This window comes from Xyrauchen texanus, chromosome 15, assembly GCF_025860055.1.
Source record: "Xyrauchen texanus isolate HMW12.3.18 chromosome 15, RBS_HiC_50CHRs, whole genome shotgun sequence".
Classification (NCBI taxonomy): Eukaryota; Metazoa; Chordata; class Actinopteri; order Cypriniformes; family Catostomidae; genus Xyrauchen; species Xyrauchen texanus.
The window spans coordinates 10,688,595-10,704,278 of record NC_068290.1 but is presented as its reverse complement, the minus strand read 5'-3'; the positions used below and the strand labels follow the sequence as shown (position 1 = coordinate 10,704,278).

At 38.4% G+C, this 15,684-nt stretch overlaps 1 protein-coding gene across 1 annotated transcript in view; it reads right to left on the bottom strand.

Moving 5' to 3' along the window:
* The window catches only part of tgfbr2b (transforming growth factor beta receptor 2b), a 30,289-nt gene extending 16,179 nt beyond the window's left edge, over positions 1 to 14,110 (bottom strand). The window contains exons 1-3 of the mRNA XM_052144707.1: positions 13,890 to 14,110; positions 7,858 to 8,002; positions 7,350 to 7,540 (exon numbers count right to left, since the gene is read on the bottom strand). Of these exons, the coding sequence (XP_052000667.1) occupies positions 7,350 to 7,540; positions 7,858 to 8,002; positions 13,890 to 13,989 (436 nt within the window). The 5' untranslated portion in view covers positions 13,990 to 14,110. The remainder of the gene's footprint in view (positions 1 to 7,349; positions 7,541 to 7,857; positions 8,003 to 13,889) is intronic.
* Between the last annotated feature and the right edge of the window lie 1,574 nt (positions 14,111 to 15,684).

Below are 15,684 nucleotides of genomic sequence, written 5' to 3'. Positions count from 1 at the left end.
GAAATATCTTCTCCCAATCAAATTGAGCAAGATCGTGAAAAAAGCCTTGCTCACTAAATTGAGACATGCATCATCTAAAGATAATACAAGGCTTTATTTTGGGTAACTTTACATTTCTAACTGGTTTGTGGTAATGTTTTGGGGACCGGGATTTGGTGATACGTTCCCAGATATCAATAACAAATGTATTATCATGCTTCTTCGTATAGTTGAATTAACAAGTGAATCCTTATTCACATCCATTGTACGGTGAGGAGGACAATTTATGATGTCAGCCTTGATTAATACATACTTCTGAAAATCCACAAACACATAATTCAACATATGGAAACTCTGATAGAGTCTCACAGAAGAGAAAAGATGAGTATACATCCTGTTTGATGTCCCATTGTTCCAACAAACAATTACAAGTATATAATTATCCGAAGATGCAGAAGGGTAATGCCAGGATTGGATTTGTATGATCGTAGGACAGGACGAATAATAAAGTTAACAAAATTGTTTGGCCAACTCGCTCGTGCTGCATTGTTCTTTTGAAACCACAAGGTCTACAGACTGCAATCCACTGAACTAGATGCAGCCAGCCAGGCCAACAATGAAAACCTGAAGTCAGGTTCAAACAGCACCAGGCCACGAACCAGCTGGCCACGCATCCCGATCAAAGCTGAAAAATCCTGACGATAACGTCAATGTCTATTGCTTATCTAGGCAGTTGTAATTTTCCATGCCACAATTGCGCTGCGCCCCCAAAACAGCATCCACACACGGCATAGATTCAAAGCAAAAACAAACAGCCGGTCAGGCCAGCAGTGAAAAACAAGAAGTCATGTCCCAAACTGTTCCAGGTCATAGACCCGAACCTGCCACTTGACACGACTGAAACTAGAAATCCTGATTCAACCAGTCAATGTCTATCACTCGTCCAAGTGAATGCCCTCATCAAGCTGATTTTGCACTGTGCCCAATACTCTTTCAAATAAAAGTTTACAAATTATTAAAAAAAAATTCTATAATCGTATTAACGAACAGAAAACAAATAGACAGTCTTACAAACTACTGCGCTACCATCTTGGATTATATATTATATATAAATATCAGCAGACTCTGTATAACCATATATTTCAATTTCTTTGGTAAAGTAATAATAACTGTAATTGGGCTGTAATCGGACCACAATTTCTTCATTTCTGTCTTTCATTATTCGTTTGTCTGGCAATTGGTCTAACAGATATGGTGATGTGTTCATGCTGTTGATCAGAATGTTTCTGATGCAAAGTTCACATATTCAAAATAGCTCTTAATGAGGGCTGAATATCTTGCAGAACAACAATAATGGGCTGAATTCTTGTGATATAAAAATATATAAACTAGACCAAAATGTATCCATATTAAGATCTCCCTTTCCATGGCTAACCTACTTGGATTAACTCTAGAAACCCTTATAACTTATTAAACCATATTAATATGGTTCCTTTTTGAGGAACCCTAGACTCCAGAACCTAAAAGCTGAGGCTAAGTACTTAATGGAAGCCAGTTGCTGCCAAAATTATTAAGAACCTTACCAGTTCCTCCAGAAACCCATTAGAAGGGAAGAGCTTTTTGAGGCTCTTGAAAAATAGAGTGAGGTTCCTTTAATAAGACCTTTAAGGCACCATTATTATTTACAATGCTTTCCACCTAAACCTATAGTGTAAGCATGACTTTCATTTAATTCAGCAAAAAATATGTGTAAAATTGCATCTTGAGTTGAACACAGAATAAGGAGCTTATCACTGTAAACGTGCATGCTCTTAGCCACAGTTAATGCCATAAAAATTATGGTCTGAGAAAACAATGCCAGGCATTTCTGGAGAAATATGCTGTGGAATCGTTCCAGTAGGTAAACATAAACTTCCTGCAATACTTCCCCTCTCAGACATGGAATGAGGCCTCCTTCACCGGATAGGATTACAGCCTCCCTGGACTGCTCCTACATACCCAACACTAAAGGTATCAAGCACCTTCTCACTAGCCATATTTTTGTAACACATTCTGAATTTACCATTGGTAGCATTTGTCTTCTTCGGCCTACACCAAGTGTGTTTATATACATTGTGCTACACTAAAAGAAAGGAAGTACCCATGCCTCAGAACATCCCACACCGTATAATTCCCCTGTATACTGTTTTGTGTTCTTGGTTGTTTTCACATTTGGCTTGATTGCTTGCTCCAAACCCGAATCCAATTCTAACCCCTCCCCCTGCTCACGCTGTGAGTTGAAGAGGGTGCAAAATGCATTACTGTTTAATTAATGTGTTTGTCCCTGTGGATTTACTATCCAAACTTTAAACATACAGAATGGCACTTGCATTTGTCCAACACAGATGTGCTGCAAAATATTCTAAAAATGCAAGCTGCCCTCTGAAAGCAATTTATACTGAAACAATTGCAGCTATGGCCTCATTTATACCTGGTATTTAAGATGTGTTGCACAATCCGTCTGAAATGGTACAACGCTAAAGACAAGTGTAAGCAGGGTTCAAAATTATAAGAGATCTGTCCACTTAAACAAGGGTGGTCGAATGTGGTCAAAAAGCATGTGAACACAATGGGATCATAGTGTAAATGTTTATCCGTTCGAATGTGTTTGAACAGCAGCTGAGTTTGAAATACTGCATTCACACCAACAAAACGAACTGAACCCTTACATCAAATGGACTCGGGTGCGCACCAAAAGATCTAGATTGAAAACAACCTTAAAAAGCTCCCGTAATAAGCAAACAACCTCATATATAAATAAATGTTGATTATTCCTCCTGTCAATATGAACATGGGGCATTTTAAAACGTACAAAACATGCAATAAACTCTCCCAATAGTGGTATATAAGGTTATTTTAGAGCATGCCTACTGCACAGCTGTTTTGCCATGTGGTTGTGATGTCTCAGCTTCAAGTTACACAGACAGGAAACCACATGTCTGAGATCCCCCCATACAACCAAAGCCAACAGAAAGTTTCCCGAGACAGCACAGCCTAGCCAGCAACAGTGCAGCTGCTTTAGAACGTTACGACACCATGTATTATGTGTTGTGCACAACCTGAGCTACACGCTCTATGAGCCAGTGCTAAATAATTAGCATTGTTTGCTAATGCAGTCTTCCAGTAAGACTGTTTTAGCATGTGTGTGGTAGTTACACAACATGTTCAATGGGGATGGATGGATATATCTATTTAAAATGAAATTTAAAAGATATATAAGTACTATTTATCTAGTGTGGTGAAGTGGGCTTGCTCTAGCACCAGCTAAGCTTTCAAAACACATTTCATTGTTTATACATAGACAGCAATTTCCATAGTTCAACAGAAAACCTAATTATCACAGAGAGCTGAAATAGGGGCTACGTCACATGAGAGACTTCAGAGGTCAGAGACAGCTAATATGGGTTTGCTTTCTAATCAATCAGGAAGCAAGTTAATAGTTATTTAGCAAATTCACTTATCCAAAGAACCATTTGGACTTTTCACACTTGACATTGTTAACCCAGGGTAATTTTTTAACTATTAGCGTAATCGTGGGTTAGCTTTTATTTTTTTTACACTGTCCACTCTTTACTCTAGGTGTCAGGAATTCAAGCCACTCAAGTTGTAGTCAGTGAAACCAGGTGCAAGAGGATTTACTGACATTCAAAGGATTAACAGAGTAATCACAGTGAGATCAAAACAATGATGAAATCACACAGGTTAGTAAGCTTTACAGACTCATGAAGGAATCACAAGGTTAACAGTCCACAGAACTGAAGAGTAGGTATCTGACGAAGATGCAGAGTTCACAATAAATAGATGACGATGAAGATCTACAGATTAAATACAGACAAGTAAATAAACACTGCGTGAGAGCAGCGCGTCAAACTGTGAAACTTGACAAAGAAGTGAATTGAAGGTGACTTATTTATGCGGTCCTTGATGAGTGAGCAGGTTGCGTGCAGGTGTGGCAAATTAGAAATCGGGTGAAGAGGAGCGGAACACTAAGGGTGGTGGAGAGACCGAGGGAGCCATGACACTCGTCTAGAACCAATGGTCTATCGCCGGGAACTTCAGAAGGTTCCCTTGACAAGGGGATTAACGGAGGTTGGAAGCTGAGTATGCATTGAAATGGAGTGTGGCCTGTGGCCTGGTGGCAGAGAGAGTTTGTGCATACTCGGCCCAGGGGAGATATTAGCTCCAGTGATTCTGGTGGTGATGGCAGTAGGTCTGGAGGAAGCGGCCAATCTCCTGGATCTTTCGTTCCGTCTGCCCGTTCGTCTGTAGATGGTAGAAGAGAGACTAACCGACACACCCAGAAGTGAAAAGAAAGTCCTCCATACCTTAGAGGTGATCTGGGGTCCTCGGTCTGACATTTTGTCCTCAGGGAGAGTGTGCTTGGAACCCTCCAGCCTATGGTGTCACTCCTCCAGCACCAACTTGATGGCAAGAAGCTCTCGTTTGATGATGTCAGAGTTTCATTCTGCAGGTGATAGATTGCGGGAGAAGAAGGCACAAGGATAGAGCTTGGGAAGCTGGCTCTGATGCCGGTGGTGGAGGCATCGTCTTCCACAATGAAAGGGAGCTCTGGGTTTGGATGATGCAGTATGGGAGTAGAAGTGAAGGCCAGTTTGAGGGTTTGGAAGGCATGGGTGGCTTCATGTGACCAGAATATTTTTTTTGGCTTCTTGCGCAGAAAGGTGGTTAATGGAGCGACGATGAAGCTGAAGTTCCTAATGAACTGGCGGTAAAAGTTGGCAAATCCGAGAAAGCGCTCATTTCCGAGTTCCTTTATCATAGTTTGTGTAGGCCAGGACTGTATCGCTTCAACCTTCCCCTGGTCCATCCAAAACCCCTCCGGTCCAAATGCAGTAACATAAGAACTGAACTGAGGGAAGATGGAAGGCACCCTTTTTAGCTTTCGGGTAAAGGTGATGCTCTCGGAGACATTGGAGGTCTGTACGTGCCGTACGTGCTAACCGGGGGATTTAGAGTAAATTAGGATGTCGTCGATGTAGATGATCAGAAATTGAAGCAGGTAAGCATGGAAGATCTCATTCATAAACCCCTGGAAGATGGAAGGGGCGTTGGCCAATCTTTATGGCATCACCAAATATACGTAGTGGCCTGTAGGGATCACAAACGCAGTCTTCCATACTCTCCCTCATGAATACAGATCAGATTATATGCACTGCGAAGATACAGTTTATTGTAGATGTTGGCTCATCGTAGCATCTCCAGGGGGCTGGAACCAGGGAAAGAGGGTAAGGCTGCAACTAACGATTATTTTGATATTAGATTAATCTAGTGATTATTAGAAAGATTATTCGACTATTCACCGATTATTGCAAAGATTAATTATTAGCTCTTAACCGATTATTCAGCTTGTGGCCCGGCTTAAATGGTTGGATTAAATGTCCTTACTAACAATAAAGAGGACAAAATCATGTTTTAAAAATACCTCTAATAGACATTCACTGAATTAATGGAAAAATATACTTTTTACTAACTTTAATTCAGTTAAGAAATTAACTGCAAAAAATCCTATTGTTATCAAGTTTTTTCTCTTGTTTTCCATTTATAATGGTCCAAAAAACAAAATACAGTTACTTGCTTTGAGAAAATGTCTCTTTAAATATTTAAGTATATTTTGTATATAAGTGTATTTTTTCACTTGGTTATAATTCTGCAAGCATATTAAAGAAGAAATATGTATTATTCAAGATCTATTCTCTAAAAGCAAGTATAAATATTTTATATGCTGCTTCTCAGGTGAATGCATCTTTTTTTTTAAAGGATTTTTAGATATTTTTAAATATTAGCATTTATTATATTATATTCAACATTCTCAGAAATAGTTTTTTTTTGTGCAGTATATCTGCTAAATAAAATGTATGTTGTTTTAAATGAGTTTTAGATATTTATATTGGAAAACGAGCCAAAATCAAATCAAAAATTTTTTTGTTGCAGTGTATAATGGGGTGAAAACTACCCTCTCTCACCTTTCTGTTCACTTCAATCCATCTTTATCTAAAATAAAAATTCCCTTTTATTAATAAAGCTATATATTGCCAATTTTCTTCACGATAAGAAATGCACAGTGACATATATTATGATTCAATAGGTCACGAGCCATCACATTCTAATCTAGCTGCATTAAGCATGCAGGCTCGAGGGATGAGTGTCCCCGTGACAGAGTGTGCATCAGCCGGTTGCAGTTTCAATCTCTCCCCCTTAGATCGGGACATTTGCGCAACTCATAGAAGAGGCACTGAACACAAAGAGAAATGCCAGTTTCAGAGTTTGTAGTTATTTACATGATCTGCTTCTGTATTATTTGAACTTTAATAAAGCTATAATGCATTAAAAATAACTGCATTTAAGATGTAAGGCCTGGGTGTTTCCTTTAAAGAGCTCTGCTTATTCCACAACAAGAGTGCTTCCGAATTTACTTATTTCTTTTTTTTTTTTTAATATAATTCCCTCATACTTCGCGATCTACATCACCTAAAGCTGTTTAGAGTGCATCTGGACTGTGAGCTGTGTAATACTTCCTCTCCTCAGTCAGGCACGTCATCGTTACAGTTTAATGTGAACGTTTAATTTGATCAAATGACTATTCGACAACGAAAATGTTTGTCGTCATTTCTCTATTTGTGTATGTGTAGTTTACACGTTTGCTGTTTGACATTTTTAATGCAGCTGAAAAAAAGTGTCCATGATTGGTTTGTTTGTTTGTTGCTAAACTTGCCGTAACATTCTTGCATCACATGGTTTCAAACTGTTTAGCTTCGGCACCACAATTCAGGGTTATCACTGCAAAACCTAGGGTTAAACGCAGTGCTAATCCCCTTTAAAAATTATCAAAGTGAAACTTTGATTTACCCAGGGTTAAATGTAATCTTATGCCAGATTAAACAAACTATAAACAGTATGAAAATCCTGTTACAGTACACTTATTACAAGAAAAGTCTACCTAGATCAACCTGAAGGTAAGTGTCTTGATTAAGAAGACAATAGTAACCCTTACAAAAATCAAGAGTTCTGGCAAACTTGCTGCAAACTCATCATTTTCATATGCAAATGAGCTTTGCTGCAAACTCTTCATCGTCTCCAAAGTTTGCTGCAGATTCACGACTACCGGTGAAGAGCTGCAAACTTCTTGCAAACATATGCGTTGAATCGCAAGATCATTTTCATGTTAAAAAAATTTGAGGGAAATGTTTGGCAAGTTTGCAGCAAGTACACCACATCACCTGTGTTACTATCAAAAACACTTTAACATAAGTGAACTGAACAGAGGATATACAGAGAGCTTGAAAGAAGAAAGGATAAGGAGGGACACTAACGAAGAGTGAACATCAAGATGTCATTGCACTCCTCAGCGTTGCAGGAGCAGATGTGGAAGGGGCCGCTGTTTGACATCCTCTTCTTCATCTCACACTTGGTTTTGTTGTAGTTCTCTACCATGATGCCATAGAGGGTCTCGGAGGGGTTGTGGCACAATGTCTCAATCGTGTTGTTGTCATCATTCTTCCTCCTGATAATATAGAGGACACACAAACATATACAGTACATGTGCACTCTAATTACAAGGATCATGATATAAATCGATCAGTATAAACTATGTCTCAGACTTAGTTCTTCAGTTGTTGTTGTACATTTTCTACATTACATGCTTGAGACCCACCAGTCTCAAAGTGCCTCTGACATAAACTGAAAATGCCCTTATTTTTATAGCAGTCAACACAAAACCCACTTAGAAATAGCAATGACTCAACAGCTAAAGTATATTTTACTGCATTCTCTTCAACATGAAACGGCATCACACTTGATAAAAGGTTGTGGAAGACGTACCAGATAGCCACGCAGATCTCATCACTGTGGGCACAGATGGCTGTGATGCTGCAGTTGCTTTTACAGGTGTCAGTGCCATTACAGGTAGACGCCTCCACGTCACAGAACTTACATAGCTGAGGAATCGGAATAGGAAACATCCCATCTAGAATAAAACAGAAAGAGGACCAGGCTTTAAAAAACTACAATACAAAAACACTCTCTTAAATCTTACTTAACAGTGAAAAGAAAAACAAGCCCAACCATGGAAGCCGATCTAATTAAAAAGTCTAAAATGTGCCAAGAAGTCAGAGATATGCTCAAACTAAACAATTATTTACTACCAACCATTTTAAGTTCAATATTAGGTTTCATAGAGTGGCCCCAAATGGGTTTTGGATTATTTTAGGGGCATTATTATTGGACACTTACAGCATATGTAAGCAATCTTCATTTTCACTTTCACTTTCTTTTGATTTTGGCGATTTACATTCTTTGTACATATCGCCACCTACTGGGCAGGGACAATTTATTATAAAAAGGACTTAAATATTGATCTGTTTCTCACCCACACCTATTACATCAATTCTGAAGATATGGATTTAATCACTGGAATTGTGTGATTACTTTTATTCTGAATTTAAATGCTTTTTGACGCTTCAAATATCTGGCCACCATTCACTTGCATTGTATGGACCTACAGAGCTGAGATATCTTTGTTTGTGTTCAACAGAAGAAAGAAAGTCCCATCTGGGATGGCATGAGGGTGAGTAAATGATGAAAGAATTTTCATTTTTAGGGTGAACTCCCTATAAACCAACCAGCTGGTAGACCAGCTAAAAACAACAAATCAGCTTATGCTGGTTTCAACTTTTTTTAAGTGTTGTCCAAATACTTTTGGGGGCCACTGCATACTCCCCTTCAATAGTGTTGTTCGAAGCCACAAAACATTGTAAGATCCAATGCCGTCTGCCTCTGTTATCAGATATGCATGCTGTTCTCTCTTTTTATCTGTTTTTGCCCTGTTTGGACCTGTGTTCATATCCAGCACCCTTGTCAGTTTCCAGAGACTCTGACCTAAATACACTGAAGCGATCAAGCACAGCACAGGGGAAGACCAAACAGGGTTTCAATTCCTGCCTCATCTTAAGACAGTAGAGACTGAATTCACAACCTCAGATCAATTGAAGTGTTGTGTCTTTTCCATTAGTTTAGTCTGTAAATCTAGAAACCCATAAAGATGAGTTCAGGTACAGACAGGGAGTAAATTAGTTTGGTGATGTATGAGTATTTCCAAATCTTTGATGTCTGTATATGGTTTCTTAATTGCAGTGTTTTGCCCTCTTGTGTGTATGTTTATGTGCCTGTGTTAGCAAATCCATATGAAGTCCTTAAAGTACATCACATAAACTGTTAGTACCCCACACCTCCTATTGTAACGCTTTCCAGCGATACAGGGCCATCTTGGATCTTTGGGGTTGAATGGGGCACCAGTTATTTACACACAAACACACACACACACACACACACACACACACACACACTGTATGACGCTGGAGCTGCCCCATAATGCAGAGCTAAAATGACATTAGGACACATTAATCTAACAGCAAACTAATTTGATTAGCAAAGTACATGGAAAGATTAAAGTTTAAAGGCAGTCTCAGTCAAAACATAAATGCGTCTCTGACTACAAGCGTTCACAGCTCGGCCTCTTTAATAGTCACAGTCAGTAACCATTCCACAACAATTGCAAAACTGGACAGTTACATAAATATGCATTCATACTGATATTGTTTTAATCGCTGGCAACAGTTAATCACTGTATTTTGGTTGCTGTAGGTGTTTCTACTCCACTGTATCCAACTGTCAGGAAGCAGATCATGTGAGCTCCACTGTTTGCTTTTACCACATAGTGTCCCTTCTTATTTGCACAGCTTTGATGCATCGGCATTGCCAACTGAATCTGTAAGTTTGAATCTGCAACTCTCATTGAAACGGAATGACTTTTGGGTTGCTTTGTCAGTGTGAATACTTTTCAAGACTGAATCCTGAGACACTTTAAAACCAATTCAGCAGCAAGGGGCTCACACACAAAGCGAACAAACGTCTTTATTTTTTAATAAGCTTGAGGCAAAACTGAATGACAGAAGCCATTGGCTGAGAGACTTGAGCAAATTTTATGCCAATGAACAGCAACTTGAAAGTGCCAATTACCAATGGGTGTGCAGACAGTAAAGGTCTTGTGATAAACCAACTGATATCGTTGGATATAGCATTAGAGTAGTCAATGAAACTAGGCAACTTTACGTAATTAAAAACGCCCCTTAATGCATTTATGTTCCCTCAATGTTAGCAGCAAATCTGTATTCTTCAGAATCATTTCTGAGAGAACCTATATGGAAAAGACAGTAAGTGAATATTGTAAAGAGACACAATGGCAAAATTCTGACCCCCACTTTCCCTTTACGCAGCTCTACCCCCTCAATCTCTCTCCACTGCTCTCTGGAAAGGATGGAACAGGTGACCCAGCCTAGGAAGGAAGCACAGATAGAGCGGATGTGTGGCTTTCCTTCCACGGCTGGAATACCAACCAATACACTTCTACTGTGACAGTTCTACTGAAGAGACTGCCAACCAATTGTACTATTTACAATTACAATCGAAAGTCAAATTGGTAAATGTGTTAAAAAAAATTTTTTTTAAATGAACACATAAAACATTTTAATTAATCACATGTGTTTATACGTTAACTTTGACAGCTATAAAAGCAATACATGATACATTTTTAAATCTAGGCAAAAATGTATTACAAATCTTGGTTTCTACAGAATATTTATGTTATATTTAGTGTTGTGTTAAGGTCAGTACAGTATTATATGTGCAAATCTGCATATTTTTTAAATCAACTAGTCTGAGGGTTGCATGAATGATTAATTAACTAATTGGTCTTAAGGAAGCACTGTATAATAAATTGGTTTTGGGTTCACCGGACCCCAATCGGACACATTTCTAAGGGTGTGTTTACATAAGATGCGTTTTTGCATATCAACACAGCTGGATGGAACACAATGGATTTTCTGCTTTGCCAACAAAATATAAACAGGCATGCGCACAACACTTGCGCATACTGGCTAAGCCGCTTAGAATGCCAGTAAAGGTGTTTACATGAAACTCGAAATCAGGGTAATGAGCAAAAATCTACCTGCATCAGTTGTTTTTTACTTAAACCGTTAAGGACCATTTACATGACCACACACGTTGTGGGCTTATTAAGCGTGATCAGTGTAAGATCGTGCATGTAAGCATGCTCAATTTCAGCAGGCTTATTAAATCACCACCACTAAACAATATATATAAGAAATAAATCTAAAAAATTTTATTGTTAATCGTGACCTACCCCTATACTGCTTTGGAAAGTAAGAAGAAGTGCCAAAGCTGAAAACTGTGAAGCAAAATGGCCATAATTGCAAATACGATATATATTCCCCAGCACACATCCACTATCATTTTTGACAGATTTAGCTTTGTCTTTGGAGCTAGGCAGATAAGCAGGCCAATGTGCTCTTTTAGTCTCTGGTTCATTGAAGTGAGCCAAGCGGGATTTGTGTCTGCCACGGGGATAGGAAGACTAATTTGGTCAAATCAGATGCAGTCATTTTGAGGTTATGTGACCCCTCTTCTCATCTCTTGATAGGACCAGGAAGGCTTTGGTAAGCAAAAATTCAGATTCACTGCCTCCTTCCAGTAGCCTGTGTTTTACACAGCTTATAGGGACTACAAAGGAGCTATTTACTCCATGAGCACTGCTTGCTCTCTTGCTATCTATACTGCCTGGCCTGACTGGATAACATTCTATACTAAAGAGCCATTACCTCACTCTATTTCCTTTGAATAGTGTAGCAGCTAGACAATTATACACTGCCTTGATTCAACTCATGGAGTTTAAGTATTCATAAAAAAGAAAATGATGAAATTTTCATAGGGCCAATGAAAATATTTAATAAAAATCTATTGCATGATATTCTGATTAAGTAATCAAATGAATTGCATGTGTCAGTATTTGCTGAAAGAAGATCCAAAATCATGATAATTCCAATACTTTACATTATTGTCGCATATAAAAGCACTGCAGTGAATATATTGTGCTGAATTATTCAGTGCAATTTTTTTTAAGTAAAGAAGTTACTTACAGTTGCTTGAAATGTAACTGGCCTGTTGGCTAACTTGGAAACAATATGTCTTTTAAGACCCTGTACTTTTAAGCGGTGTGCACTTCCAGATAAGGAGAATGGACTATGGGGCCCATTTGGGCCTGACATAGCTAATGTAATGTAATTATATGTATGGTCAAGTACTTCAAAGTAGTAAAAACTAAGTTTAGTTCACAACCATAAACATAACCATACATATACAAACCACGTTCAGATAAGAAAAAATAGGCCTATTCGATGGTAAATTGTAAAACCATTTTCTTTTTATTTCACGATGGAGTGCCTGGACAGTAAACATACAAATGTGTGTGTGTTTGAAACAAAACAAGCTTTTATTAGTTAGTGAGTGTGCATTTGGATTGCGTTTATGTGGGATGTCATTGCCCAAATTAACCTGTGTAGGCAGATGACAAATAAAAGTAACATTCTAAGTAATAACATCAAACAGGAAGGCAAGTTATATACCTGCACATGGGGGTGTCTGATGATATTTGTAATGCCTAAAACAAGCAGGGCAAAACTCCTGCACATGGCCCAAACAGACACAGCCCTAGTGTGTTTCACCAGTGAAGTGTACAGAGCAACATGCAGCCAAGCAAGGCTGGAAACAGCAAGTGGCAAAGATGTAGCCTGACATCTGGAAAATATGAATTCTGTAAGAAATATCTCAATAATACCCCTCCGAAAACAGCAAAAGCTTCAACGGGGTCTATATGACAAACATATCTTTCTGTAGACTGCTATAATCACAGGCATGAGGTAGGGAGGAGTTCACTGAGTGTAATTACTGTCTTAAGTAACCTTTAATTACAGAGGCTGAAATTAATGACAAGAAAGAGAGAGATAAACAATTTATACCAATGGGAAGAAGGACACGGGGTTGGTTTAAATAGAAAACATCCCAATAGCAAATGTCAAACACTTCCACTACAACAGAACAGACAAACTCATAATGTTTTTCAGCTGTCAGTACATAAAGGCGTTCCCTTGTACACACATATCTGAGAGATTAACAAACAGAAACAGCCTGTTATGATAAAGTTAAAATATCATGTGATCAATTAGAATTTGTATGTAGTCCTCTTGACTTTTAAAGCTTACTGAGACAGAATGTCACAGAAGTACCAAATTTGGGCCTTTTGGACCTATACCATATACGGTCCATGGAAAATGAATATTGTAATCATGTAGTACCGTGGTATATATCAAAGTACCCTGGTATGACCATCTGATACCATCACTGTACCATGGCACCACCACTTTATTTGTATGTGAGGATGTACTTTCGAATAATGTGATGTGTTATATGCAGAATATGCATCTTATAACGTATAAACAGTAATATGATTTCATACAGGAAATTAAAAAAATAAATAACACAAGTGGAACATGCTAAACTGTTTGTTGACCAACAAAAGTCAAATTCACATAACCTATGTCCTATAACAACAGACAAAAAAGCTAACGGTGTGCCACAACCACAATGAGTCACTCCTATCAATAACCTATACGTGAAATGTTTAGCATGACAATGCAACGCACATTAAAAAACGGCAGATGTGGTACTGGTGCCATTTAGCAACACCTGAGCAAATATGTTGTTTTATTTTCGCTCTTACGTAACTAGTGAAATCTGCAAAGGAAAAAACAATGCTGAAGTATGCGTTCACTGTATGTAACCACCTGTTGCAAGTTTTTAAAAGTAAGCAGTTGAAAATGATCGCTTCTTTCTTAACATACGGGCCAGTGGACAATACAAATACGGGTATTCAACCTCAAGATGTTTCGTATGTACCTGATAACCCAAGGAGCGCGCGAGAAGTGTCAAAGTAAACTTACCGACTCCGCTCCGATCCATGAGAACTGTGGTAATAAATACGGTGCCCCAGCAGAACAGAGAAAGCCGACATTGCTCCATTAGAAAAGTGATTTTGTCCATAGTCCTTGCATTAATCTGAATATGACAAAGCTGGCGTTGTTAGACAAGAAAGTTAAGTAATATTAGTGTCTAATCCGGAGAGCTTCTCCTCATGCTGTTGCAGTAAACAGTAACTGTGGGTTGAGTCACTCGGTTCTGCTCGCAGAGTTAAACAGGAATCTTTCAGAAAGGGCAGGACTTCCCATCGTCTCCCTCCCTCGCAACTGTTTTTACTTGAGCCTGTTATTATGATGCCTTAACTTCTAATTTTATTGTAAAGGACTTTAAATGACACGTTAACAATATTATCGCGGGATTCAAGACATGGACGCCTTTTACGCGATGCCCTTGCTTGAGTGATGGTCTTATACGAGTTATTTCTTATATTTGAATGATATTTGAAGTGGTTAAAATGTAAACATGCAAGTATTAATATAGTTCCCAAGTGTGTGTGTGTGTGTGTGTGTGTGTGTGTGTAGGCCTACTTGTGTTTTAAAATGTTTGAAAATAAATCTTCAAGTACAGTCCTCACTAATAAAAAGCTTCATACGGCATTGTATTACTAATCTTATTTGCATCTAATAATGACAGAAATTATATTATATATCTGTACTAATTAGACACCGATCAGCCACAACATTAAAACCACTTGCCTAATGTTGTGTAGGTGCCTCTCGTGTCGCCAAAACAGCGCCAACCCGCATCTCTGTAGCCTATAGCATTCTGAGATGATATTCTTCTCACCACAATTGTACAGAGTGGTTATCTGAGTTACCATAGACTGTCAGTACGACCCAGTCTGGCCATTCTCTGTTGATGGGTTCTCTCTATGGCGAGTCTGCCCCTCATTGCAAGGGATCATGTAAAAACATTGTATAATGTGGTGCTTTTTTTGTGAAAAATATAAGAGGATTGGCTATTATTTGTGATAAAGGCAACAATGGAAAATGTGGATATGTATATAAAAAATACAAATGTTTAAATACTCTAAAAGCAAAGACATTTGTTAAATATAAAAGTAGTCTACTATTCCTATAAAAAGTAGTGCCCTTTTTTATCCTTATGTTCCTGACCCAGCTGAGGTCTGTGTACACTACTGTTCCTCACTATTTTGGTTAAGCAAACTTGTATCTTGTTTGCTGGATGAGGGAGACAGGCCTGAGCATGTACAAATGTGCACAGCCTGCAAATATTTTTGAAGACAGCAAGAGAAGAGAGAAGGAGGTATAGCAAGAGATGTGCTTAGAACAGTTATTTTAAACCATTTTGTCCCCCATCATCCAAGACATAGATTAATATAATTAGAAAATTGTTTTATTCATATATTTTCCTCATATCTCTATATATATATATATATATATATATATATTAGAGATGCACCGATCCGATACCTGGATCGGTATCGGCTCCGATACTGAAGCTTTTAGACGGATCGTGTATCGGTCCGACGAGCCTGATCCAAATCCAATACTGTGTGTTAGTCATGTTCGTTAATGTCAAGCTCCAAAAATGACATAAAAGAACCATTAAAAACACCATTACAGCAAGTCATATGACTCGTGCATTTTATTCAAAGCCCCTTAAAGACGTGCAATAGCTGTGTGAATCACAAAAGGCTGTGTTTAATAAGTAAATATATAGTATGCGCAGTACCAGCGCGTTACTGAATGGAGCTGCTCTGTTGACACAAAATCGCACATAGGCTGGTGATGCACT